The sequence below is a fragment of the Vulpes vulpes genome, chromosome 11, assembly GCF_048418805.1.
Source record: "Vulpes vulpes isolate BD-2025 chromosome 11, VulVul3, whole genome shotgun sequence".
Lineage (NCBI taxonomy): Eukaryota > Metazoa > Chordata > Mammalia > Carnivora > Canidae > Vulpes > Vulpes vulpes.
In genome coordinates, this window is record NC_132790.1 from 37,303,104 (window position 1) to 37,329,479 (window position 26,376).

Consider the following 26,376-nt stretch of genomic DNA (forward strand, 5'->3'; position numbering starts at 1 on the left):
TATCCATGGAGACAGCTGGAAGTCATTTGTTCAAAAGTAGCAAAAGTCATTTGTTCAAAAGTTGGCATGCTGACCACATACTCCTGCCAAGACACCATTACTGTGACTCCCTTGGCCTTGCCCTCTGACTTGCCACTTCTGGATTGGAAAACAGAGTCCTAGGACTTAAAATGACGTGTCCATATTCACACAAAAAATTATCAACCAAGCCAAAACTCGAACCTATGTTTTTCACTGTACCCCCCACTGCTTCCTGCCTAGCACAAGAATCTTCCTTAATTGTGCTCGTTTTGGCAGCACATATACTAAAATTGGAACGATACAGAGAAGATTAGCATGGCTCCTGCTTAAGGATGACATGCAAATTCGTGAAGCATTCCATATTTTTGGAGGAAAAAATAAAACAAGATGAAATCAGAAAGGAAGGCAAACTGAAAGAGACTCTTAATTATAGCAAACAAACTGAGGGTCACTGGAGGGGAGGAGGGGAGGGGGATGGGGTAACTGGGTGATGGGCATTGAGGAGGGCACGTGATGGGATGAGCTGTTATATAAGACAGATGAATCACTGACCTCTATCTCTGAAACCAATAATACATCATATGTCAAGTCATTGAATTTAGTTTTTTTAAAAAAATAATTTCCCTTAATTTCTACCCATTTCTATCCTCCAATACCCCTTCAATAAATTCCCCTCTTTGTAAGTTACCTGAGTTGGTTTTCATTGCTGACATGCCAGACACACAATCATAGAATAGTGGTTTCATTTTCCATTTCATGCCTTCATAGAAATGTTCTCAAGCGGTTTCTTGGACACTGAGATCCAAGGTTTTTCTTTGGGGGCAGCTGAATATGTGGAAGTGGGGATGCGGAGAGAAGAGTGAAGAAGAGGATGGGAGAATGAAAAGATCTGCATGTTTTCCATCCAGTCCATTCTAGGGCTGAGGGTACAGCGAGGGGCCGCAGGGGCAGAACCTCTAATAGATGCCGGGAGCTGGGCTCGGCAGTTGCCCTTGTGGCCACAGCACCGGGAGGAGGGTGTTCCGCTCCCAAGTGGAAAGAGTGAGGCTGGGTGAGGCCGAGAACCTTGCCGGTGGTTGTCGGGTAAGGGGCACAAGGGGGCAGAACCAGCCTCTGGACCAGACTGCTGCTAAGCAGCCCTGCCCTTTCCACTTGAATCCGCGGGTTGACCACGGTGGCTAACCCGTGTGCCTTTTTCTTCTTATAGTGTGACTTCCAAGTTGTATCCGTGATTTGGAATGAGTGCATAATGACATGACGACATCGTGGGACTCTGTATACATACATACATGCATGCGTGTATGTATTTAAAAAACACAAGGAAGACAACTTTGCTGAGCCCTCGAGAAGCAGGGCTGGAGGCGCTTGAAGCCTGTTTTGATTTAAGAGGAATGGATCCGGCTTGAGTGTAAATGCGAGACTGTGTTTGCTTGTCTCACACTCTGTTTTCTCAAATTACTTTCATATGTTCTCTTGCATTGGTTTCCCCCACTTCGGGATGAGAAAACTGAGAGCAGGGCTTGAAGGAACGGGTCCGTGTTCACACAACAAATTAGCGTCCGAGTGAAAACTCAAACCCAGACCCTTCCACTGCACCCCACAAGCCCCTCCTGCCTGCACAAGCATCATTAGTGCATCAGTCGGGCTTAACAAATGGACTCGCATGGATGCATGCTGATGACTTGATCTAGCCTCCTGGGATTCTGCAGGTGAACATTTGTCCCACATCACCCACTGTCCAAGTATTTGCAGTCTCTGTCTTTTGCTATCTCTTCACCTTTTCCCTGATTTTCTACCTCTCCTCCCTCCTCCTTTTCTCTGTATCTCCTCTCCTTTCCTCCCTTCCTCTCCTCCCACAGACACACTTGTTTTTCCTACATCGAGATGGTCTCATGTTGACGGGATGGGTGAAGCGTGAGTGTCTTTTAAGTCCCTGGAAGCAGAATATTTTCTTATGGATTTTTATTGTTTAGATTGTTTTGCCAGGCTAATGAAAAAGGGCTCTAAGGTCCCCTTATCTCAGGCCAACCAGTGGATGCCTTCAAGCTTTTGTTTTTGTTTCCAAGCTGGTTTCTTACAAATGTATCCAGAAGGTCACTCTCAGGTCCCCAAGATAGCAGCAGGTAATCAATCACTTTCAGGGCATCAGCCTCACTGAAGGGAACTCATGAATGGGAGCGCTTGGGGAAGGGGACAGGGAGCCTGAGCTACCCTCCAGCTCAGTAAAGGTGATCTATCTGATGGATTGCTTTCTCCAGAAGTTCTCTGGGATAGACTCCAGTATATTCTAGCTCAGGGGCTAGATTTTTGACTCCCCTCTGATTTTTGACTCCAAATAAATAAATACATACTTACGCAAAAGGCTTGGACATTTACCAGGTAATCTGATAACTGCAACGCAGCAAGCAATAAAGACTGTGTCTAATGGCTCTAAGGGCTGCATCCACACGGGGCCCCCAGGCAATCCCTCCAAAACAAACAAAGGGGGCTCCAGTTCTAGCTTTGCCAAGGACAAGCTTTGTGAGCTTGGGCAACTCACCTCACGTCTCTGGGCCTCACTTCCTTGACTATAAAATGGCATAATGAATGAGTCTATTCTTTCCACAAATACTTATTAAACATCTACTTTGTGGCAGGCCTTGTGCAAGGAATTGAAAATCTTTTTTAAAGGCTAGACAGACCCTTGAGGTCTCAAGGGATCTCAAAGTTTAATGGGGGAAAATATGCATAACAAAGGAAATTAATAATGATATAATATTTTTAAGCATTCTACTGGTACTCTGTGCAAAGTGCAATGGAAGGACAGAGGTGGAAACAGGTTGACCGAGCTTTAAAGTCTGTGTGTGTGTGGCTTTCTTATTTGTTTTGTTTCGATCTGCCTTTCCCACTAATGTATCTTATTCTTTCTTGACTTGGTTATTTTTTTTTTAATTTTTATTTATTTATGATAGTCACACACACACACACAGAGGCAGAGACATAGGCAGAGGGAGAAGCAGGCCCCATGCACCGGGAGCCCGACGTGGGATTCGATCCCTGGTCTCCAGGATCGCGCCCTGGGCCAAAGGCAGGCGCTAAACCGCTGTGCCACCCAGGGATCCCAGTTATTTTCAAATAATAGTTGTTAGTATATAAACTGTTACCAATGATTACATTACATAGTGTTTAATTGCTCCAATAGTTGTAAAAGTTAGATATTATGATCACCATTTTGGATATTTTAGATATAAGAACACTGAAGCTCAGAGAGGTGAAGTAACCTGCTCAAGCTCACACAGCTGGGAAGTTACAGAACTAGGATTTGAATCCCTTATCAACTTCAAGGCTGTGTTCTTTCCACTCAGGGCTACTGCTTCAGGTGTATAACAACTCAGGACCAGCAGCACAATTTGTAGAAACAGTGCCAAGCAAAAATATGGGGTCTCTTGTTGATAAACTATTAAGAATTTCAAGGCAGAGGACGTCTGGATGGCTCAGAGGTTGAACGTCTGCCTTTGACTCAGGGCGTGATTCCCCCAGGGAGCCTGCTTCTCCCTCTTCCTATGTCTCTCATAAATAAATAAATTAATTAAATAAAAAAAAAAGGAGTTCACGATAGTACAATAGAGCATGGAAGAAAGCAGAAGGCCTTTCTAAGCATGGGACCCTGAACACGTGTCCAGGTCACACACCCATGACGTTTGCCCCACTAGCTACAATTTACTTTGCAGATGGCATCTCCCAGCAAGGAGCAAAAACATGCTAGTAATTGGCAGGCTCAGAGCACAGTGACAGAATTTTTCAGTAGTCATGCTTCATGTACACTTTTTGATGTCACCCAGAGGGCTCAACATGGATCGCTTCAGCAGAAGTTGCAGGCTATGTGCAGTAGCTCTCCCTGAGAAGGAAAACTTTTTGTGTGGGGAAAGATAGATGGTCTTGGGCTGATGGGGTCTGGCCACACCCTCACCTCCCATTTAGAATTTCAGGGGCTCATTAAGGCAGCACAAATAGGACACAGCCGAAGCCTCTTATAAGCCTCTCTTGTCATACTGTAGAGGGGACCTGTGGGTGTGCTCTGATGAAGGGCAGTGGGGAAAAAGCAACACGATTTTGCATATGCGGTTTATAAGCTTCTCCCCTGAAGCACTCAAGAAGACGTCAGCGCCTATGGACCCTGTAGAGATTGAGATTGCCCTTTTGGTCAGCAATCCTGAATCAGTGGTATTTAAGGTCCTGAAACCATAGAACCAACAATGAAAATAGGAACCATCTCCCCGGAAAAAGGACACATGTACATAAAGAATTTTGCATACAATTACAGACTCCCTGCATTGACCCCAGATTTTTTAAAACCCCAATATAGATCAGAGCTTCTGCAATTATAGAGCCTACATTAGACCTAGGCAGAAATGTAGAGAATATTTTTAGGAAACCATCTTATTCCTCAGAGGGGGTGAAGGCCAAGGTCATTTGGGATAATAAAAGCCTCTGGAGGTTTTCAAAGACTCACTCCTCTGATTGTTAACTCCCCCTTGAAATAGTCCCCTGGCTCCCAGTGTGCTCCGTTCAAAACACTGTAGCCAAATGGCACAGTCTAACACTACAAATGGCTGATGTCACGACGTTGGTGAACACTTGGGGAGCACCTGACAAGCCAAGGTTTTGGGTATAAGAGCAGTTTGTGTCCTTGAGAAGCTCACAGACATCTGGGGGGAGAGATGCACCTAAACAACAGAATATAATAGAACGTGTGTAATTGCAGACGTCTGGAGCTAGGTTGAGTGCTCACTTCGGCAGCATATACTAAAATTGGAGCTAGGTTGAGAGGTGACATACAGAAGGACACTATTGGCTCTGCTTGCTTGGATCATACCAGGCTCCCAAGAAAGTAAACTCCTACAACACAGTCTTGAAGAAGGGGCACTGGGTCTTCTCGTTGAGGGGACCAGCACATGGGAAGGCAGAGAAGGAGGCACCTGGGTGGGTCAGTGGTTGAGCATCTGCTTTTGGTTCAGGTCTTGATCCCAGGGTCCAGGGATCGAGTCCCACATCGGGCTCCCCACAGGGAGCCTCCTTCTCCCTCTGGCTGTGTCTCTCATGAATAAATAAACAAACAAACAAAGAAAAGGAAGCCAGAGAAGGATGAAGCAGCCTGAGGTACATGGGGAGTTGGAAGTGGGTGGGATTGGTTAGAACATAGGCTATGTCTAAGGAAGAGGTGGGAGTTGATGGTGCAAGGGGCCAGAATCTGGGGCCTTGAACCTACGGAAGAGTGTCAGCCTGGGTGACAGATGAAGGAGTCTCTTCTTGGGGACACTAAAAGGAGGGCAGATATCCCATCTGTTCCGCATGGACTTCTGGCGGGCGGGGGTGGGGTAGGGATGAGGGGCAAGAAGCCTCTCTCAGATCCCTGGCACCTCTCCCCATAAAAATCAACTGCTGCTAAACACTGGAGAACATAAGGGCCCTGGAAAGCATTTATGAATGACGGGCAGCCAGCCTAGAATATAGCTCTAAGATGCCGATGAGATTAATTCGCCAGAAGGGTACGGTTCTGCTGCACTCAAGATGACTGAATGGGAGGAGGCCTTCTCACAGAGAAAGTCCCTGCATTTTAAAAATTAAAAAACGTAAAAACCTGATCCCAGCTGGATATGGTGATGGGTTTCCTCTGCAGCATCTCCCATTTTTCATTCATTGTTAAGATTGAACCAGTTAAGCCTTAGGTGGTAGGTTGCCTCTGAAGAAATAATCAAGAGAAGAGAATATCTCCAGAAACGCACAAGGGTTGCTGTTTCCTTGTCACTACGTCTCAGGATTCCTGGGCTAAGAAGTCCTTGGAAGGAGTGTGTTTTTTCCCAAGCAAATGTAGAAGCCACAAGGAAACCGAGTGACTGGGACCCTCCGTGGAGCGGGGGTTCCGCTGAAGATGTTCTTCCCGGGTCCACCGCCAGGTGTCACGAGAACCCCGTTTTAAAAGAAAGCTTCGAAATTGCAGACCTAAAGAAAACAAATCCCCCTAGCGTTCAGATTTCTCAGCAAAAAAGCTTTGAACAAGAACATAAATTGCCAATGTTCAGGACTCATCTCTTGAGTGGCTACATAATGGCTATAATTCCTCAGACTACCTGTGAATAAGATGGTCCCTACAGGATCGCTGCAGATTTCTGTTGAAATGCCCATTGGTGAACGAACGTCGTGCAGGAAATTCCATTGCATTTGCACTATTTATTTAATAAAAATAATCTCTGCGATTATTTGCATTTATTTCTGAAGGAGGATGTTTTTCCTTCCTCAGAATAAGTTCAGGAAATGGGTGAAGTGTTCAGGAAGTTAGCTAAATGCTGATGTAAATCCAAAAGGAAGGTCTGTTGTTTGAAAAAAAAAAAAAGAAGAAAAGACCCAAAAAAAAAAAGCTAGGAAGTGGTTCTTTTACTTATGGAAAATGTTATACAGTATTTCTCATTTAAAAGGAAGAGGACTAGGAAAAATGTGTGCGCTCGTGATATCTTTTTCCGTGGATCTGGTTAGGCAGTGCAAACTTTTCCTGATAACAGCAGCCGGCAAAGAAAACTGTGTCAAGAAATAAAATCTAGATGGAAGACACCACTGGGATTAAGTTTGTACTAAATTCAGACCTTACTATGGAATTTGTATCAGCTATTCTAGGAAGTGTGTCTTGCTGGGAAACTCTGAATCCAGAAGAGGTGGTGGGGCACAAACAACCAAATACTACCCTCTCCTCACAAGCTCCCTGTCCCTTCCAGCCACCAGCAAATGGTGTCATGCTGAGCCGCGCACTTCCAGGGAGGGAGGCTCATTCAAGGAAAAGCCCAGCTCCCCAGGGCTGCTTGGTCAGTGTTTTTGCAAATTGCTGAAGCCCTTTTGTAGAGTCGTCATTTCTCTGTGGCTTGCCATGCAGGGAGTGTGCTGTATCAGGTGCGCAGAGCAAACAGAAGGCTTCTGGCCTTGAAACACCCCCAGCACGGAGAGCAAAGATTCGGCTCATTGAACAGGCCTGGGCGCGGGGTGGGGGGGGGACGCAGCTAGTTGTTTCTCTGAAAATCGCCCCAGCCTTTCCATCCCTCTGCAACCACCTTCATTTGGGCCTTCGTGGTTTCTCGTCCAAACAGGTCAGCCTGCCTCTGTGGTGCCCTGTCTGCCCCGCAGTCCCTGCGGCTCACCCCTAGCCAGGGTGAGCTGTGTGCGATGGCAACGTGGACGCGAGCCCTCCCAGCCTCACACCATGCCCGGCCCAGGAGACAGCACAACCTCCCAGGCCTTTCATAACTTGGCCTCAGGCCACCTTCCCTCCTACTACTCCAAGAATCTCAGGTTCCAGTTTTGCTGAGTGACTGGCCACCTGCACCCCCAACAGGCCACTCTCAGCAAGTTGACGGGGAAATAGGGATGGAGCACATGCTTTTTTAAGCTTCTACAGAATAGTCTCTGGATTTATAGAACGATGATGTGAGAGAAGCAAGGGGATGGGGCCCAGAGGACACAAGGCGGACCCACCTACACAACCGTCCGCTCAGAGCAAATATTACAAATTAACACATCTCTCCCTTCCCCTGCCTGGCCCAGTACCGCTCAGGCAGGAGGCTCCCAGCAATGTTGTTGCCGAGGAGCAGGAGGAAAAAGAAGGCAAGAAAGACAACTAACAATAAACAACACCGTGGGTGGGGGATCATTCTCACCTGCCTTTGAGACTAGAGAGGCCGCTAGAAAAGAGGCTCAGGTGGAGGTGCTTAGCCGTTCTGATGATTCGAAACCTTCAGGGGCACATCATGAGTATGTTTTTGTTTCGTTTCCTCAAGATTTTATCTATTTGAGAGAGAACGAGCGAGCGAGCATGATCAGGGTGGGGTGTAGGGGGCAGAGTGGGGGGGGCAGACTCCTCGCTGAGCAGGGAGCCTGATGGGGAGCTCGACCCCAGGATCCTGGTGTCATGACCTGAGCCCAAGGCAGACGCTTACCCGACTGAGCCACCCAGGCGCTGCTGGTGAGTACGTTTTATTTTTTGTTTTTTCCACACTGAAATCACCAGGTGGTTGTGATGAGCAGACCAAATCTTCAAGGAGTGGTGGTCTCTGGGACGCACCCCTTCCTTCCTCCCTCCTGTTCCCCCTGCCTCCCTACACGTCCACCTATTGAGGCAGAAGTGGCGTCTTCAAGATGGAATGAGGAGATGACAGCAGCTGAAGAGCGTTTTCCGTTGTCCTCGGTACTCAGAAGCTCTTCTTTCCCAGTGAAACGAGCAAGGTCCCGGGACTCCGCTAGGGAGAAATTACATAGGAAATGCGCTAGTAGCAGCGATCCCTGAGGGGCTAGGGATAGAGGGGGACGGGTGCAGCCGATGAACTCCTGGAGGGAGGCGTCCTATCTTATTTGTCTTGCCGCCGCCTACAGTGCCCTCCCAGGACAGTGGCTGGTGCGTGATGCGCCCTCATTCAGCTACTCAACAAATATTTACTAAGCAGTAGAGGATTTGTTTTTCCAGGTTTGGAGTTTTAAGCTTGTTAATAACAGCTGAATTCTTTCTCTGTTTTGTCATCTGCGCTCTGAGTTGGACCTTGTCTTTCACAGCCTTTTACAAGCCCCCCGTCTCTCCCTTCCCCCGCCTGGCCCAGTACTGTACAAGCAGGAGGCTCCCAGTAAATGTTGTTGGGGAGGAACAGGAGGAAAAGAGAAGGGAAGAAAGACAACTAACAATAAGCAACACAGTGGGTGGGTGAGCATTCTCAAACCTGTCTTTGAGACTAGAGAATTTTCTTGGAGAATTTTACCAGAGCATCTTTCCAGAAAGTCCGACCTATGTGATAGCTGTTATTGTTAGCTTCCATTTCTTTCCTATGCTGGTTACGGTGTCACCAAACCTCACCCCACCCCAGATCTCCTACCTAACAAGGTAAAGCCCTGCCTCCCTCCTGCCTTCTTTCCAGACATTCCTGAAATTCATGCACAGAAAGTGCCAGGCCCTGAAGGCACACAGGCAGTCACCTTTGGGCACCCAGGATCGTCCTCACGGACATCAGTCCATTAGGGAGATGGACACACAAATGGACCATCACAAACAGTGCATGAAGGCTCCCAGAGTTGGAAGCATCCGAGGCTTAAGCTCACCTATGGTAAGAAGGAAAAGCCAGAAGTGTAAGGAGGAGAGTCAAGGAAGTCTTCCCAGAGGAGATGATCTCAGACTTGTCTTAAATAAAGAACAGACAGGACTCTCCTCACTGAAGAGAGAGGACAGGGCCTTCTAGGCAAAGGAAACACCTACGAAAAAGCAAGGGAGTGAGAGGCAAAGCATGGACAAATTGTTCTATGTGATTTATCAGTTCCATCTCATGGCTTTATACTCGACCCATTTGCCTCATGTCATGTGAAATGATGCAACCCTTGGGCATTTTAGAAAATTTCGATAGCCAATCGCTTCATCTCTTCAAGAAAAAGGTGCTGATAAGGTGGGCTTGCAGGGAGATTAAGCATGCCCTTGGGTGAAAACAGGATCAGGTGCTTATAGGAAACCATGTGGAGGCTACTGATGTGAAATGTAATAAATTTTCATTTTTATTCCCTCTCCTGGGAGTGAGACATTGGAATCCTTTGTGTGAGGGCAGGTGAATGCCTAGGTTTTCTTAGCCTGGGAATGAGCTGAGAAGGAACTTCAGGTGGGGCCAAGGCCCAGTTTTGAGAGCCTTTTGGAATATACCTTTGCATGTCCAACATTTTCACATTTAGCGAGATGCTCCCATTCCTCCAACCCTGCTGCACAGAGAAGGCAGGCAGAGGAGAGGACGACAGCCTTCTCCAAGTGCGGTTTGTTTCTGTTCACAGAACCTCTGAAGACAGGAAGCCCAGGCTGACCTCTTTAGTCAAGAGTGAGCTCAACTTTAAAATTATGATTGCATGTGAAAGCTAAAATGGGAAAGAAAAAAATCAGTTCTCAGGACAGAAATGCTAAAAACCCTTGGGCCACATTCCAGTCAAGGTCCTGGCCCTGCACACAGAGCTCCCATTGGGGGTGGGTGGGCGGGAGACCAGCCAAGACCAGTTCAAGTCAGTTGAGTGTCAGGGATCATGGGGTTGATTTTAGAGGTGTCCAGTGTGCAGATAAAGAAACTTACCCGAGTGATTTATGCTACATAATCCTTAAACAACAGAAGCTCATGGCCAGGTCTCATCACTGAGAGAGTCGCCTGCCAAAACATTTACCCATTCCCACCAAACTGTTTGCAGTAGTTGAAGGAATCAGAGGAATAGAGTATGTTTTAGTTTCCTAGGGCTGCCTTAACAAATGGCCTCAAACTGGGTGGCTTCAGACACAGATATGTATCCTCGTGTAGTTTCCGAGGCTAGGGGCCCGCAGTCAAGGTGTCAGCAGGGCCGGCTGCTGTTGGAGGCTCAGGGGAGAATCTTTCTTGCTTCTCTCCTAGCTTTTGGCAGGTGCTGACAATCCTTGGGGTTTCCGGCCTAGCCAGCAGCTGCATCACCCTCACCTCTGCCTCTGCCTTCACAAGGTCATCTCTCCTTTCAGTGTCTCTGTCCAAATTGCCCTCTTATTATAAGGCCACCAGTCATCAAAGGAGAGCCCACCTGAATGTAGCATGAGCTCATTTTAACTGGATTATGTCTGCAAAGACCTTATTCCCAAATGAGTTCACACTCACAGGTACAAGAGGGGTTGGACTTCAACATGTCTTTTGGGTGAACAGAGTTCGACTCACCAATGCGTGTAAAACAAGAAAAATCCATGGGCTAGGCATGAGAAGACCAGGCTGTCCAACCTGCTACCTCCCTGGGCAAGTCGCTAGCCCAAAGTTTCAGTTCTTCCTTAAGGAAGACAATGCCTGCCCTGCTTACTTGAGAGACGCCACGAGAATAAGATGCAATCACGTACATATAAAAGTATTTTCTATATGGAAAGTGTTTTTACAAGTACAATTATGAATTCATTCCAGATTGTGTTGACTTTTCTTTAACTTCATAACTACTTAATGAGTAGGTCACGAAATGAGGAATACAGCCTGTCTTACAGGGAAGAGAATTTAAATACCTCCCTTCATTTATGGTGTGAGATAAAAGTACAATAGCAATCTGCAGTGAAGAATAGTATTACAGATCCTTCTTCCCTGGGCTTTTTACTTATACCCAACAGGGTGGTATTCAGGTGAAACGAGGGTACGGAAGGTAATTTAAAGGCAAACCCTCAAGAGGGCTGATGTTGTCTGTGACATCAGCGGGCATCTCCAATGGCAGGGGTTCCTCTTCCCCCTGTGTGGTCCTTATTATTTGCTCCCATGACAATGTCCTGATAATGGCTTTGAATTTGCTTTGTCTGATGACTTTTCTGGATATGGAGACATAGACCACCCAATTTATAAAATTAACTAAAGAAGTCATTATCCTGGCTGACTGAAATGACATGCTCCCATATCTATTACACAAAAACGACCATTGTATAGACAGAAAAAAAATTGTTTTAATGAAAATGTAAAACAAAACAAAACAAAACGGCCCCCTTACCCCTTTTAAAGACTCCTGAAGCTCTAGCAGTGATAGGAAAAACTTTTTCAGGCCACCAGATTGAGTCAAAGGTGCTTGGAAAGTATATTAAAAAACGGCCACACATATAGGAAATGCCAAAAAGAGGAGTCACGGGTCGACAGCTTGGGAACTACGGTTACCTCCAAAGCATCATGTGACCATTTGAGAGATACTGATGACCACAATAGTGATAAATTCTGTTGACCTTGGACCTCGGGGGTTTGGTGACCCAGGAGAAAATCCCAGAGGGGAAAAATGGCACCAGCAAAAAAGAAACAAAGAGGCCCTCAGAAAGAGGCTCTCAGTCTGCCCCACAAACCAGATTCTCTATTTCTCACTTCTGGGAATGCGTGCTTCCTGGGAGCTACCATGCCCCTCCAGGAATATGCCAAAATCTCAGACCAGTTAATAAACAAAACTTTATTTTCCTTTAATACAAAAATTAAATAGCAAAGTTTATTTTTTTTGTACAGTGATAAATTAGAAATTTACAGTACAGACATCAATGCAGACATACGTTTGTACATCCTTAAAAGCAGGGTCCATTTCCTTTGATGGTCAGCAATTCATTAGGGCATGTGTAGCATGGGTTGGCCTGGTACCTCTATGTCGAACATCTGAAAGCCCCCCAGGTGGGCCTCAAAGTGGCTGGAGCTGCAGGATGGCACGGGGATCCAAGGACAGGCCCCAGAGCGCCAGCCTACCTGCTGCCCGCACAGGCTGAGTTCCATTCTTCTTGTTACAAATGATGCTGGATGTTTATTCTACTTTTCCTACAAAGAGCACGAGGGGCCTCTCATCCTCAGACCTTCGAAGTCTCACAACAACCCTGTGAGGTAGGAAGAAATTCAGAACCACCTAGATGCCCCGCTGGGAGAGAGCTAGAGAGCAGCCTCCCCTCCAGAAGTACACAACTGAGCTGGGGCCCAAGCCCATGAGCAGGACACAGAGAAGAGCATGTTCTGGGGGAGAAGATGGACCAGTCTTTGGGGAGCAGAGCTGCTCCTGCCCCTCTTCTCAGAAGCCTTCTGGGATGACAGTGGTCATACACTGAATATTGCAGGAGACCAAGGAGCCATGTCAGCCTGGGAGACAAAGCTCACAGAGGACCCCAGACAGGCCCTCTGTGAACTGCCTGGGCAAATACTGGGAATTTGCTGGTGCAGAGAAGAAGAAGGGAAATAAGGTAAATCAGAAACAGGAACAGGCTGCTACAGGGCAAATGGGCTGAGCAAGGGGAAGAGGCCTGTTGGGGAGGGTCAGGGTTCACTTCCCGCTTGGTGACCGCCAGCGTGCCACTACCGCACATGCGCATGGTGAGAGGCAAGCGCAGAGAGCTCTGACCAGGACCCGGTAAAACAAAATCCATTATTTAAGGCTCTGGTATCTGATCCTCAGTAGGAGCAAAATGCTCTTCTAGGAGTTTCCAAGATCTATGACCTGGGCCCAGAGGAAAAATGATAACCTGGGTCCTGTGCCAGACATCATAAAAACCCAGACAAAGACTCTGAACCCAAATAGATAAAAGAACACGAGGAACCGTTAGAGTCCAGTGCCTCGACATAATTGGCTGGAAAGGCAACTCACTCCAATCTCTCCCATTACAGAGTGAAATGCAGGATGTAGCTTGATCCTGGGGGCTCCTTCCAAAGTCTGTGCTCTGTGGCTCTCCTAACTGAGCTGTGGCCACTTCACCAGAAGCCACAGACTGCACCAGTGGGGTGACGTCCCTGGGAATTGACTCTGCCCCCCAGGGCTAAGGCTGTCGAGCTCCTCTATGTCCTCAGATCCCAGCTTGGTTGCTAACACAGTAAAGCCTGAATTCAGTGACCAGGAGGCTGGGGGTAGGGTTGGGGGTAGGGGTGGGGGGACAGAGAAGACAAGCTCAGGGTGCTGGTAGTCACAATTCAGAACCTAAACACAGAATATTCCCTGACTCTGGGTTTGATCTGATTCTGCAGGTGAGGGAGTGACTGGGGAAAGTCAGAGAGCATCTCAGGGGAAATAAACAGTGTCACCCCTTCTCTGGTTTCAGGACCCTGAGCAAGCTGCCAGCTCAGAAGCCATATCAGAGATCAGGAAGCGGGAGGAAAGAGGATATGAATCAACCAAGTAGCTCAACCAGATGGTTCTGGCCAGTTCCAACCTACCCCATGTTCCTTGGCCCTGAAATGTGGCCTTTATGAAGGAAGATAAAGAGGGGTCTGCTGGAGGGGAGGGTGGACAGAGGTGCCCTTGCGCCCTGTCGAATAGAATCTCGGGAGGCCAAGCATTTTATAGGATGCTACACTCATCCCTACTTATTCTAGAGTTCAACCTTTTCCCTAGCAAGGTGTCCTCAGATTCACCTGTGTATGTCACATGGAACACCCCGAGCCCTAAACTGCCTGCTCTTCCCCCTGCCCCCCACCTCCCGCCATGTTAGGTTGTGGGAGCTCACGTCCCTTTAGCCAGTGTTCCACAGTTTTCCCTAGGGACTGCCACAGAGATAGTCACAAAACAGGGCTGAGGCATTCTGTCAAAACCCTTGTAATCGACTTGCAGGGTATCTCTGCAGGGCATATGAGGGAGACATTAAAGGTAGAAGGACCCAAGAGGCAGTTTCTGGGATGGAGACAAGTGAAACAGATGACCATTCAGAGGCCCCCTGCTCCTTCCCTAAAACCAACAGCAAAATTCAGCAGACGCAGGAGCATCTCAGTCCAGGTCAGTGAGAAGGACAGAGTTTGGTACTCCTTGACACCCCTAAGGTGCCCAAGACAGGGCTTTACCCAGAATGGTCACTTGATAAATGGGCTAATAATTGAGTTTTGTGGGTTTTTTAAACAAACACCAACTTAAGAGGTGATGGACTCTTGTTCAGGTAACTGGTAACTGACCTCAGCCACAAAGCTCCTTTCCTGAAACCATAAACACTCCCCATTGTCTGGAATGTGAAAGGAAAGGCCCACAGCCCTGTGACATCGCTAGGGCTACTAATCCAGTCTGCATCAATGGCCACGTTTCCCCTGAGAAGGCAAGAGATTTGTAGAAGAGACAAATTAGAACCCAGGAAGTTGTCAAGGCACTAGCTCCAGAACTCGGGTGTATAGGTTCATCCAGGTACTCTTATTATTATTTCATTATTCACAAATATTGGGCCCCTACTCTGTGCCTGGCCCTCTGCTAGGTGCTGCCTTGGTCACACAACTGCTGAAACATTACAAACACAATTGCCTTACACAGCCCAACAATCTAACAGCTAGGCCAGTGCCCCACTGCACCGTCCTTCTTCCCTTTCCTGGGCCGCAGTCTCAGCCCAACTCCCAAGACACTGGAGTGGAGCGTGAGTAAGGGCAGGCTCTGCCCCTGGGTGCATGCTCCAGGGCCCTGGCCAGCTATGGGAACTGTCTGCAAGCAGCACAGGGAATTCACATTTTATATTTCATAGGCGACGCAGTCTCAGATGGAGTTCAACTGGTCCTTCTCAGGATCATTTCTCATGCTCCTAGAACCCTGATCCAGAGTCCAGCCAAGGTACTTGGGCTCGGCACACACACCAAGGCCTCCCCCCGACCCTGTGTCCATTTAGCATCTGTCCTCAGAGCCCCCGGACTTCCCCTTCCAAAATACACAACAGACCTTATGTGCATCTTCACCTCAGACAGCTCAAGAGCCCCCCAAAACAAAGAAGAAAGGCAAATGTCAAACCATGGCCATAAAGCTCAAAAAGACAGACAAGGACACGTGCATTTCCAGAATCTGACCACCAGTTCAGGAATCTGAGTCCCTGGAAATGTTTTTCCACAAAGAGATGTGATAAGAGTTTTCCTACCTGTTTTTAAAAGGGGTGGGGTGGGGTGGGGCACAAATAAATAAATGAGTGAGTCATTGCAAAGTAGTTGCTGAAGCAAAGGTAGGTATGCTGTTACAAGGAGAGCAACCTGTGACACCGTCAACAATTTGTCCCAGAGATCTGGTGATTAGGAGGCCTACGGCAGGTTAAGGGAGAGTCCAGTTACAATTTTCAAAGAATTGCAACTTTTGAGAGGCTGCTAGGGGGTACCCCATTGTGAGGAACATAAAGCATAAATTTTAAAAGCTCTGGATACCCCTGCAAAAGGCAATTAAGACCTGTGTTAAGAGTTAGCAGTTCATTTCATATGGTCTACACTTTATTCCCTACTAACCAATCAAGCTCCTGGCTGGCATTCTGGAGATTCATTAAGCACCATATAAATACTCCAGGCCACACTGCCTCCAATGAAATCTTATAAGGAGCCTTTGCCAATTACTAGGAAACAATTATGCACCAAGTAGTTGGATTAGCTGTCCTTAGTTCTTGCTACAAAACAGAAAAAAAAAGTCTTCATTGTGGTAGTAGACTAGACTCTGATAACATTCTTATGCTAAAGGAAAGAAAGGCACTATCATTCCGAGAATGCAAGCTGACCATAGTTTTAAAGTCAGTTGAGTATACTATTATGTCATGGTCCAAGAATGTGCTTTTAATTGTAATTGACACACACAAATTACACAGCTAATCTGTGCGAATGCAAAGTTGCCAAGAAACTTAACATTTTAGCTCTTCCAGACTGGCGTCTGCATAGATGCAATCACACAAAGTAAAATATATTAAGTCCCCATTGCTCAATGCAATAGGTCTCCGGGGTCGGTAAGTTAACTCGACTTGGTAAATCTTATTTTCCTCTGAATTAAATGATTGTCAGAAAGTGAATCACCCTGACTTTACTCCTCATTAGGCATGCTGCAGTGAAAAAAAAAAATCCTATAAAAATACCTATTTTGAGTCATTAATGTAAAATGAACAAAACAGCAGCAGCCCAGAACAGGGATGATGAAATTTAAGAGGAAGAGAGAGGAGGAAAATCCACTGGATACCTTATGTGTGTTTGTACAGTACTTCTGTTTTTTCAAACAATCCTGTTTTATGACAAAGGCACTGGAAGATTCTGACACCACCTCTTGGGAGAGCAATCCACAAAGTTCTAAACAGCAGACAGCGCACCAGAGAAAATGTTTACGTTAGATCAGCCAAACTATAAAACTCTTGTAACACTTGTCTGAACCCAGTGTCTCCAGTGTTTATAGATTGCTTGGCTATCTGAGAGACCCAGTTAGTATGTAAGATTTTAAGGGTTAAAAAAGTGAATCTTTCTCCCTGCAAGTTACCTCCTCACAGCTCAGATCTCACTCTGCAGAGAAAAGCAGCATTGCCCCGGCCCCTCCTGGAATCTAGGCAGGACCTCCACGCTCCAAGCTGCGACCTGCTAAAGTGATCAATGTTTTGATTTTTCACAGCTTTGAAAGCCTCTAACTGGCTTTTCCATTTTGGATCATTCCAAAGTCTGCAGCAAACTCATGACTTTTATGATGCCAGGCAGTGGGGGGCAGGTGGCGGTGGCTTAGAGGGGTCACTTAAGTGTTGCCAGTTTGCTCGAAATGAGATTCACTGCATGAAACTTCTAGTCGCACTTGCGCCCAAATGCTAGCATTTCCCCCCCCACCCCGCCCCTCAAAACTTGGAAAGCATGGAGGCCAGGTAGCCTTATACCACAGTTTCGTTGCCCTTCCCAGGCTTCACCCAACCGTTCCCTCGCTTTTCTCTCTTTACCTTCCCAGAATTCACCAATCTGTTAGAACACTTCTGCCATGTGTGCAGAGTTTTGGCAGACCAAATCCACATGCCTGAGGTGATGCCCACCAGCAAAGACATAAAAATTTTCAACATCTCAACGGCCATGTTGGAGTCATCTGCAGAATAGCGGAAGAGCGCCCAGTTGGAGATTTCATAGAAGTAACAGGCAATCACACAGGTGGCAGGCACCGTGTACAGGACTGAGAAGACCCCGATCTTGACCATCAGCCTTTCCAACTTGTCAGTCTTTGTCCCATCCTTTTGCAGATTGGACCGAATTTTGAACAAGGCCACTAAGCCCGCAGCGATGAACAAAGTTCCGATTACCAGGTAAGTGAAGAGGGGGGCCACCACAAAGCCTGTGAGGGCATCGAGGTTTTGGTTCCCGACGTAGCACAGGCCAGTCAGTTCATCCGCGTCCACCAGTCTCATAATCAAGATGACAATGGTTTTCACTGCGGGGATGGCCCAGGCGGCGATGTGGAAATAAGAGCTGTGCATTTCAATGGCCTCATGACCCCATTTGAGTCCCGCTGCCAAAAACCAAGTGAGTGTCAGAATAACCCACCAGATGGAACTGGCCATTCCAAAAAAGTACATCAGCAAGAAAATGATTGCACATCCTGTGTTCTTAAGTCCTTCTTGGATGAGAACAGGTTCTGCTGCCTCTTCAAAATCGCAGGATATCCTTTCCCGGCCTACAGTCAGCCTGACAATATAAGCAATGCTATAAATATTATAGCACATACTGAGAAATATGATGGGGCGCTCAGGGTAGGAAAACCTAGAGGAATCGATGAGGAAGGTGAGCACTGTGAAGGCGGTGGAGATGAAGCACAGGCTGGCCCACACGGCCATCCAGATGTCCGTGAACTCCTTGGCCGAGCGACTGTATAAGCCAGCATCATAGCCACACTTGAGAACACAGTTCAGGCTCCTTTTCACCCAGATGTACTGATCCGAGTTGGTGCCTACCGAATGGCACTCTTCCCCGGGCTGGATGGGGGTTTTGTGAGGTAACGGCACCTCCTCATCACCTGGCCCTTCCATGCACATATGGTTGTGGTCATTCTGGGGTGGGAATTTGCTGCAGTTCAGGCTCTCTGGCCAGGCAAATCCAAATTCCTTCAGGACAGGTTCACAGCGCCTCTTGACTGAAAGACACATGCCGCCGCACGGGCCTATGGGGATGTTGATCTTCTCTGTGCACATTGGCACATAGACTGAACAAAGGAAGAACTGGAAAAGTAATGAAATGAACAAAGAAAACAATGACTTGGAAGTCTGACCAAATGCTTGCACGAAGCGGGATTGAATGCTTCCAGGCAAAGTACATACGGACTTCTAAACCAGTTATGGGGACTCTGACTGTCTACTCTGACCCCAGACTAGGGTGCCCTAAAAAAGCCATTGCTTGCACAATTTCTTCTTTGGGTTCTAGCAATCCCTTCCAGGAGAACATACATACATACATACATACATACATACATACATAAATAAATAAATATAAAGGACCCGAAAGATTACATAATCCCTTTTTGCATAATGCTTAAGAAAATAAACCTTAAGACTCCACTTTGAGTCTCCTGACTTGAAAGAGCTGAACAGACTAATCGAATGACTGAGTCATTTGAGTGATGGGGTGATTTATTTTTGTCCTCATTTCTTTATCGCTATAAAAATAAATGTAATAAGTATGTAGATCTGGCACTTCTGTTAATATTCTCTCCTTTCTCTACTTTATCCCCTAACATTATTTTTTTTTTAATCAGTCCCATACTGAAACAAAAAATGTCCTAATTGAGGCACTGTTAGACCCAAGGATAGGATGCAGGTTGAGGTCTCTGGTCACCAGGGGTTTGTTTGGCCAGGTTTCCTCAATAAATAATAATGAAGCACAATAGGAAAATATAAATGTTAAGTCCCTGGAACTGCAGTACCAGCAGGGGAGAGTCCAGTTGCTGTCCTCAATTCCTCCAGCATTGATAAACAGTCGGCTTGGCTCCTTACAGATGTTGTCTATGAAGTCTAGAGTTACAAGTAACTATTTTCCAGCATGTAAAGGGATCCAGTCCTGTCCTTCAAAACAGCTTGGCTGCTTCCCCAGGATACATGTAATTAAAAATATATATCCCTGCAAAAGCTGTTTCTCCAACAAAATTGCCACTGATGTCAGGATATGTGCTGTTTCCAAACTGAGAGCTAGAGGATCATTTCTTAAGCTTTTATAACCTCGTTCTAAAGTTCTGAAAACTCCAATGGGACATTTCAGCAGCAACAGGTCTAATCCCAACCATCTTTCTGAAGCCACAGTCCAACTTTTAAAATGACCTATGTAAAAAACATGGATCTAGGAAGTAAACTGCCTGCCTGTTTCTTATCTCTCAGAAGTTACTACCAGAACCACGGATTTCTGAAGCTTTTAGCCTGGATAACCACCCTCTATTTTTTCCCCAAGTTCTCTCCTGTCTAAATTTCTAAAAATCACTCATAGCCTTACCAACCAAAACACAACTAGTACTAACTTTCCTTTTTAAAATCTCTTTCAGTTCCTTTTCTTTTTAAAAATGAATCGGTTGTTGATTTTGTGAGACTATAATCACCCTGTATATGCTAATTATTTCTTCACTTACTGTAGGCTGAACATTTTCTCTATTATTACATAAGCGTTACAATTTTTAATGGTTGGAAAAAAAAAAAAATCTCCCAATACACAAATTACCTTCCTGGAGCTAGACCACACTCTCACGTTTTCCCCAAGCTGTGTTTTCTCCCCGCCAAATCCTAAACCTGCCCTCAACCCTGAGGATCAGAACGATCTCAGGCCACCCAACCATGCCTTCCTGCATGACCCCTAAAGTCCTGTGGGACGACGCGAGGAGGGGCCGCTCCGCAGAAAACCAGGCAGTGGAGTTTCACTTAATAACCCCCTCCCCGCAAGTATGGGGGGAGAAAGGAGGTCGGCGAGGGAGGAGACGTCCCCGTCTCCTTATCTCTCCTTCCAAGTCTTAGTTGCAGCTGGCTGCCCTGCTGGGGACTCGCCCACCGAGCAGCGGCGGCCAGAATCCTTGGCAGAGATAACCCTCGGCTCCACTGGGGTTAGGGGCTTGGCCAGACACGGGTGAGCAGGGGAGAAAAACGGAAGGGCGGGGTGTAAGAGTGGGTTCTTTCTCGGGCCAGATGACTTACACAACGTTTTGGCTTCCAGTCCCTGAGAAGGGACAGAAAAGTGGGGGTGGGGTTGGAAATCACTTTTCCAGGGTAGTTTTTACCCCTCAGCCTAGGAAGGGGGCAGGGCAGGGGGCTTGCCTTGGCAAGGGCTCCACGGAGTTGGTTTGGGGCGTCCCTGCCCCAGGGGTCCCCTCCCGCCCGGGGTGGGGGCGGGGTGGGGGTGGGGGCGCCCACCTGCAGCTGGCTGGAGCAGCCGTACTGGATGAGCGGCGTGAAAGTTGTCAGCTGCAGCTCGGCGTCTGTCTGCAGCTCGTGCCCCACCAGGTTGGGCATCTTGGTCACGTTGTAGCCCAGGTTCTGGCACATGGAGATGCGGATGGGGTCGCAGCGCCGCTCCTCCTCGTCCCCGAAGCCCCGCGCTGGCTCGAGGAGCAGCAGCAGCAGCAGCAGCAGCCGCAGCCGCCGCAGGCTGAGATCGACGCCCCCGGGCGCCCCCGGGACGCTCGGCGCTGCGCCCCGCCGGGCCATGGCCAGAGCCGGGGGGCGGCGGCGGCGGTGGCGGGGGCCGGCCCGGCAGACACCCCCAGTTTGCACGGGGCGCCGGCTGCCCGCGCTGCTCCCGGCTCCCGGGAAGGGAGCGATAAGGCGCCAAGGGCGGAGAAGGGGCAGCGGCCGGGTCTCCGGCAGCTGCGCGCGATGTGCGGGGTACTAGACGCCCGCGGCCGGGGCCGAAGGGCAGACTGCGAGGGTCATGCTGCCGGCGGCGAGCCCCCACGCCGGCGCCCGCCGCGTCCGCTCCGCGTCCCGGCGGGTCCCGCCAGCACCCAGCGCCGCGCCGCGCCGCTCTCGCCGCCCGAGCCCTGGGCGGCGCTGGAGGTTCGCTGGGCGGCGGCGGGGCGGGACGGACGGCGCAGCCCGCCAATGGCCGGGCGCCGTGGGCAGCGGGGGGCGGGCCGCTCCGCCGCCGGGAGGGCCAGGCCCCGCCCCCGCCCGCCCGCCCCGCCCCCGCCCGCCCGGAGCGCCCCGCCCGGCCGCCCGGCTCCCACTTTCCTCCCCCGGGGCGCGGCGCTCGGGGGCCGGGCGGGGGTGCAGCCGCGCCGCTCCCGCCGGGCCAGCCCCCCGCCCAGGTGAGAAGCGCGCCCGGAGCCGTGGGCTGCCCTCCCTGCCCTCCTCGGCTGTCACCCCGCCCGCGGCTCCGCACCCAGCAGGCCGAGAAGGGCACACAAAGAACACGGGGTCTAGGTGCGCCAGGCTGCGGCTTTACATCCTGGCTGCGTGCCCCCGAGCGCTCTCGGCCTCGCGGCGTCAGTTCCCTCGTCCGTAAAGAGACTGGGAGGGTCCGAGGCGGTGCGTGCGCCGCCGAGCCCCGAGCCCCGAGCCCCGAGCCCCGAGCCCCGAGCCTGGGACGGCGCCCCCCGCGGCTGCTGGCCCGCGAGCTCGCTCGGGTGGGAGCCGCCCCGCCCCCGCCCCCGCCCCCGGCCCGGCCCGACCTGCGCCCCGGGGCCGCCCGGCTCCCGCCGCGAGGGGGAGGCGCCCCAGCAGCCGACCAGCCGACGGGCTCGCGCTCCGATTTCCTCGCCGTATGAAATGAAATTCCACAGGGGGATTCGAAAGGAAATGAGACCGGGACGCTCCGTGCTTCTCGGCCCGCCGCCCTTCCTGTCTCGGGGACACGGTTTCTAAATAAGGTTGGGAGGGTGAGGGAGGGGGGAGGCCTGACCTGTGCACAGGAGGCGAAGGAGGCGCGCGGGCGCCGAGGGTGCCTTCCCCGCCTCCTCTCCCGGGCACCCTCCCCTGCAGCCTGCATCTCCAACCCCCTCTGCTGCTGCGGAGGGTCCTGGAGGTCTGGGGACCGGGCGACCGCTGTTTTGATCCAATTTTCCCGGTCTCCTTCCCGCCCGCCCCCGCCCCCGCCCCTCGGAGGGAGGTTTGTGCTAGTCCACCCTTTCCCTTTCCAGTCTGACCAGTGAAACCCTCAGCAGGTGGATTTCTGAACCACTTATTGCTTGACTGCGCCTCTCTGAGCTTCACATGAACCGTCTGTAAAATAAGGAAATCCCTGTCCACCCCCACAAAGTTAGTTGTTCTAAGAGTTAAATGAGATAATGCCAGTAAACCACTTAGCACGGTGTCTGGCACATATAAAGTAAGTGCCAAATAATTTGTGTGTTATGGTGGGAAGACCTCCTGCTTTGCAGCTGGGTCCCAAAGACATCTTCTGCAGCCCAGGTCTGAAGATCTGGTTAAAGAGCTTTCTTCTCTCTTCCTGAGATCTTTTTGGCCAGCACTTGCCAGGGTTTTCCTGGGGTTTGGGGACAGGGACCAGGTTTTTATGTATGTTTGTATTCTCTATTTCGGCCAAGTCTGGCAGATGGCAGAGGCTGGTTACAGGTTGGAAGGATATCTGTTCCACTCCTCTGGTCCTCATATTTTGCCTTGTAGTTTGGTTTTCATATACTGGCAACTAGACTTGGCTGAGGGCAAGAATGGAATCAACTTTTTTTGGATTTTGGCTCTGTACCTAAAACCCCATAAAGAGATGAAGAAATCGAGGCTAGGACCAAAGGAATAGTTACAAAATGGAAGACCAACCAAACCAGGGCCCAAGGAGGCTGTTCCAAGATGGGAAATGTTCCAACATTTCCCCAGAAATGTTCCCAGCTGGAAATCTACATAGTCAGCAGTAGAGGTGACTGTTGCGTTTGACTGTGCTGAGTAATGCAGGAGACCTTGGGATCACAGAGATGAATAAGTGATGAGATGAATGAATCCAATGACTAGATGATCCCCACCCTCTAGGAACTCACTGGAGGAAACTGAGAAGGAACAGACAGCTGTAACTCAGTGTGGTAAGTACACACAGAGAGAATTGTGGGTAAATTGGCGGTGGAGGTAGCTGAGCTTACAGGGCTGTTCAGAGGCAGGTGACCTGCAGGGTTCTGAGCTACTCAACAAAGCAGAGTTAGTGTGCACTGGGCACCTCTGTGGCATTTGCAGGAAGGGGAGGGGAGCTTGCTGTGTGCTGAAGGTATGTGTGCATGGTTTATTGAACGATGAACTTCATGAGGTCAAGGCACAGCACAGGGCCTGGCATGCAAAGGGAACACCATCAGTGTTGGGGGAAGCAATACTATTATCAGACCAACAACAAATAACTCCTATAGAACCCTACCCTGAGCTGGACACTGCGTTACATGCTTTACTCGTATCATCTCATGTATTCCACACAGCAGCTTGAGAAAACTAATGTTCTGAGACGTTAAGCGATCTGCTCAAGATCACACAGTAAGTAGCAGGGGACTCGGACACGTGCCTACCTGGCCCAAAATTTTATGTGCATGGTAGGGCTCTCATGGAGGAAACCACTTGACACTTGCCTAATCCCTAGTTAAAGATGACCCTTTTGCGATCTGAACTTCTTATTCCAAGCCCTAGCATCCGTGCCCCAGCTTGCTCGACGAAGCACTGTCTCCTTTGAGAAAGCTGGAAGAAGCCCCTTCCCTGGCAGAAGCTTTTCCTGTCAACAGCTTTTCTTTCCAGGCATGGAACTCATCGCAGGTATTTTCCAAAAAAGAAAGCCAGGGGAATCACATTTCAGTCTGAATGTGGAAAGAAAACAAAGACCACGACTTAGAGCTGAGTCTGAATGGCCCGGAGCCCCTCAGCCTCCCCTCTCCCAGAGCGGTTTACACAGTCGCCAGTCTGCTCCCGGTGACAGGCATGGCATGTTTGTCTTTGTTGCAGAAAACACTTCCCTGAGGGAGTTGCAGGCAGAGGGTTCTCCCCCCGTGATATGCAGAGCATTTAGGAGAGGAGTCCAAGCTGTAGACATGTGAAGAGAACCTTCCTTTAACCTAAAGGGCAGGCCTGAGAGCCCGGGTAGCTTCCTCTGCCTCCTCTCTGAGTAGTAAGGAGGCAGCCACTTTGGAGCTGCAACAAATGTGACTTCAGCCGGCTGCCGGGCACTTGGAGGGCTCTCTATTTGCATCTAATGAGAGGCTGGGTTCTAATTAACTCTTGTGATGTGTTAATTTTTCAACCTGACATTTTCTGCTCTAATAGATTCTTGTAATGGTTTCTAAATTAAAGGCTGCATTTGAAGACTAGGGTTTAGGTTAAAATCCACCACCTGGGGGTGGGTGGGGGGGCATAAACATCCTTTCCCTCCTAAGGAAAACCTCTCATTTGCAGTTCTTTGCTAACCCAATTAAGTGCTGAAGTAGTCACCCCAGAGCCTGCTTTTTATTTCCTGCGAAACAATCCAACTAATCCATATTCAGTAGCTTCCAAGAGAAGTCTTATTCCAACCACTCATGAAGAAACCAGCTTCTTTGAATATGGACAGAACATTTAGAACTCACAAAGAACGGTCTTGATAGAAAATGCAAGAAAATGGTTCATTATTATCCTGTTTGGTTTTTGAGGGAAAAGTTCACTAGGACCAAAACCTCATAAGGACTGGGAATTTATCAGGGAACAAGAGAAGCATGAGCAGAAGCCAGGTCACATCCCATCAGTTTATGGATCATCTGGGAGCTACATCTCCCTCCCTACCCAAACGAGTTATGAAACAAAAACATGTGCACTGAGTAAAGCAGAAAGGAGCACTAATCTTGCTCAGAAGCTGAGGAATCACAGGCCCCAAGAGATTAAGTGGCAGAGCCAAACCCCCTTCTTATCACTTGCACCACTAGCCAGCAAGGAATCAAGTCACCAGAGAGCTCTTGCCTGTAAAGGAATCAAAGCCGTGTTGTTCCTCTTACCAAGCACAAGATGGTACATCAGACATTCTTATTTGTTGGTGGTGATGGTTTAATATACAGGTGGGCAACCATGAACCTGGGCAGGAGGCAACAAATACTGCCAATGCGCTTTGTACATCTACAACCTCATTTCATTTCAATATTTGTCAGTGAAACCAGTAGCAAGTGTTTCATGATAGGTTATTGTGGACATATCACCGAGCTGTGTACGGAGAGGTACGGAGTCATATAAAAGATGGTTCCTGCCTTCAATGAGCTTCCAGTCATGTTGGAAGAGATGAAGACATGAGACCCAGAGTCAAACTTAATTTATAGGTGAGTGCTTTTTCTCCGGCTCCCTTACTGAGTATAAGTTTGGTATTGGTTTTGGTTTGGTGGGGTGTTGATCCCTTTCATAGTCCTTTGAGGTCAGAGGCTATGTCTTCTTCACCACTGTGTTCCTGCGCAGCAAAGGAGAACACTATCTGGCCCATACACGGCACACAATAGATGCTTGTTGAATAAATAAATGAATGGTGCAGGTTATAAGTGCTGTAATTCTTGGGAAAAAGAGAGCCTTCATTATATTCTGGATATAGGAGGCCATCAGAATCCAACCCAGCTGGTCCCAGAGTGATGGTCAAGTCTCCTCCACAGACCATGCCTGTAAGACAGCTTTTAGCTTTCTTTAGAACTCAGAAGTTTTGCCAATCACTTGTCTTCCTTTTCTGTTTTACTCTGCAGTTTCTTAAATATTTTAAGGTAGGAAAATGTCTTTGCTAGAATTTTTTATTCAGGAGCCTGTTTCTAAACTTTGTGGATCAGCCCGAGATCTTTCCTTATACTGTTCATTGGCTAGTTGACCGCTGATCTTGATATTGTCACATGGAGACATTAGGAACCACGTATGCCGTATATGCAGGAGTATCCAGCCTAAGAGTTGTAAGTCAGGAGATCACCTCTAAGTAGTAAGTTTGTAGAAAAATTGAAATATGAGTGTAGCTACTTACGGTGTGTGACTTTCCAAGAGACCCAGGGAAGCCTGGAGAGGAAAGCACCTGTAATAATATTCTCACAGGCAGCACTCTCATCAGTTAGTACAGGTGAGAAGTGGACAGTAATAAAAATAATGCTAAATAATGAAAAAGGGTGAACTAGCCACCTGCTGTGGATAAACATGAACTAGACCAGACAAGGTGTCAGGTGGTGGCTTTAAAACATAGTCTCAGATTCTTCAACATTCCTCCCATTGAAGGGCGGAGTTTGTATTTCTTC

General features: G+C 48.6%; 1 protein-coding gene and 1 non-coding gene across 2 annotated transcripts; one reads left to right on the forward strand and one right to left on the reverse strand.

Annotated features, from left to right (window-relative positions):
* Positions 1-281: 281 nt before the first annotated feature.
* LOC112932351 (U6 spliceosomal RNA) lies at positions 282-388 on the forward strand. Its single transcript, XR_003237461.1, has one exon. It is a non-coding gene; the product is annotated as a U6 spliceosomal RNA (small nuclear RNA).
* Positions 389-11,955: 11,567 nt separating this feature from the next.
* On the reverse strand, positions 11,956-21,025 carry FZD4 (frizzled class receptor 4). The gene is made up of 2 exons (XM_026015268.2): positions 20,594-21,025; positions 11,956-18,427 (listed from the first exon to the last, which is right to left on the reverse strand). The coding sequence occupies exons 1-2, from the start codon at positions 20,885-20,887 to the stop codon at positions 17,099-17,101; spliced, it is 1,623 nt and encodes a 540-aa protein (XP_025871053.2). The 5' UTR covers positions 20,888-21,025; the 3' UTR covers positions 11,956-17,098.
* Positions 21,026-26,376: the final 5,351 nt, after the last annotated feature.

Bases quoted from the DNA above. Each gene is read 5' to 3' on its own strand.
- FZD4 (XM_026015268.2), bottom strand. From the start codon at position 20,887: ATGGCCCGGCGGGGCGCAGCGCCGAGCGTCCCGGGGGCGCCCGGGGGC. The intron at 18,428-20,593 runs GTGGGCGCCCCC...TTACTTTTCCAG, and splicing joins GCTGCTCCAGCCAGCTGCAG to TTCTTCCTTTGTTCAGTCTA.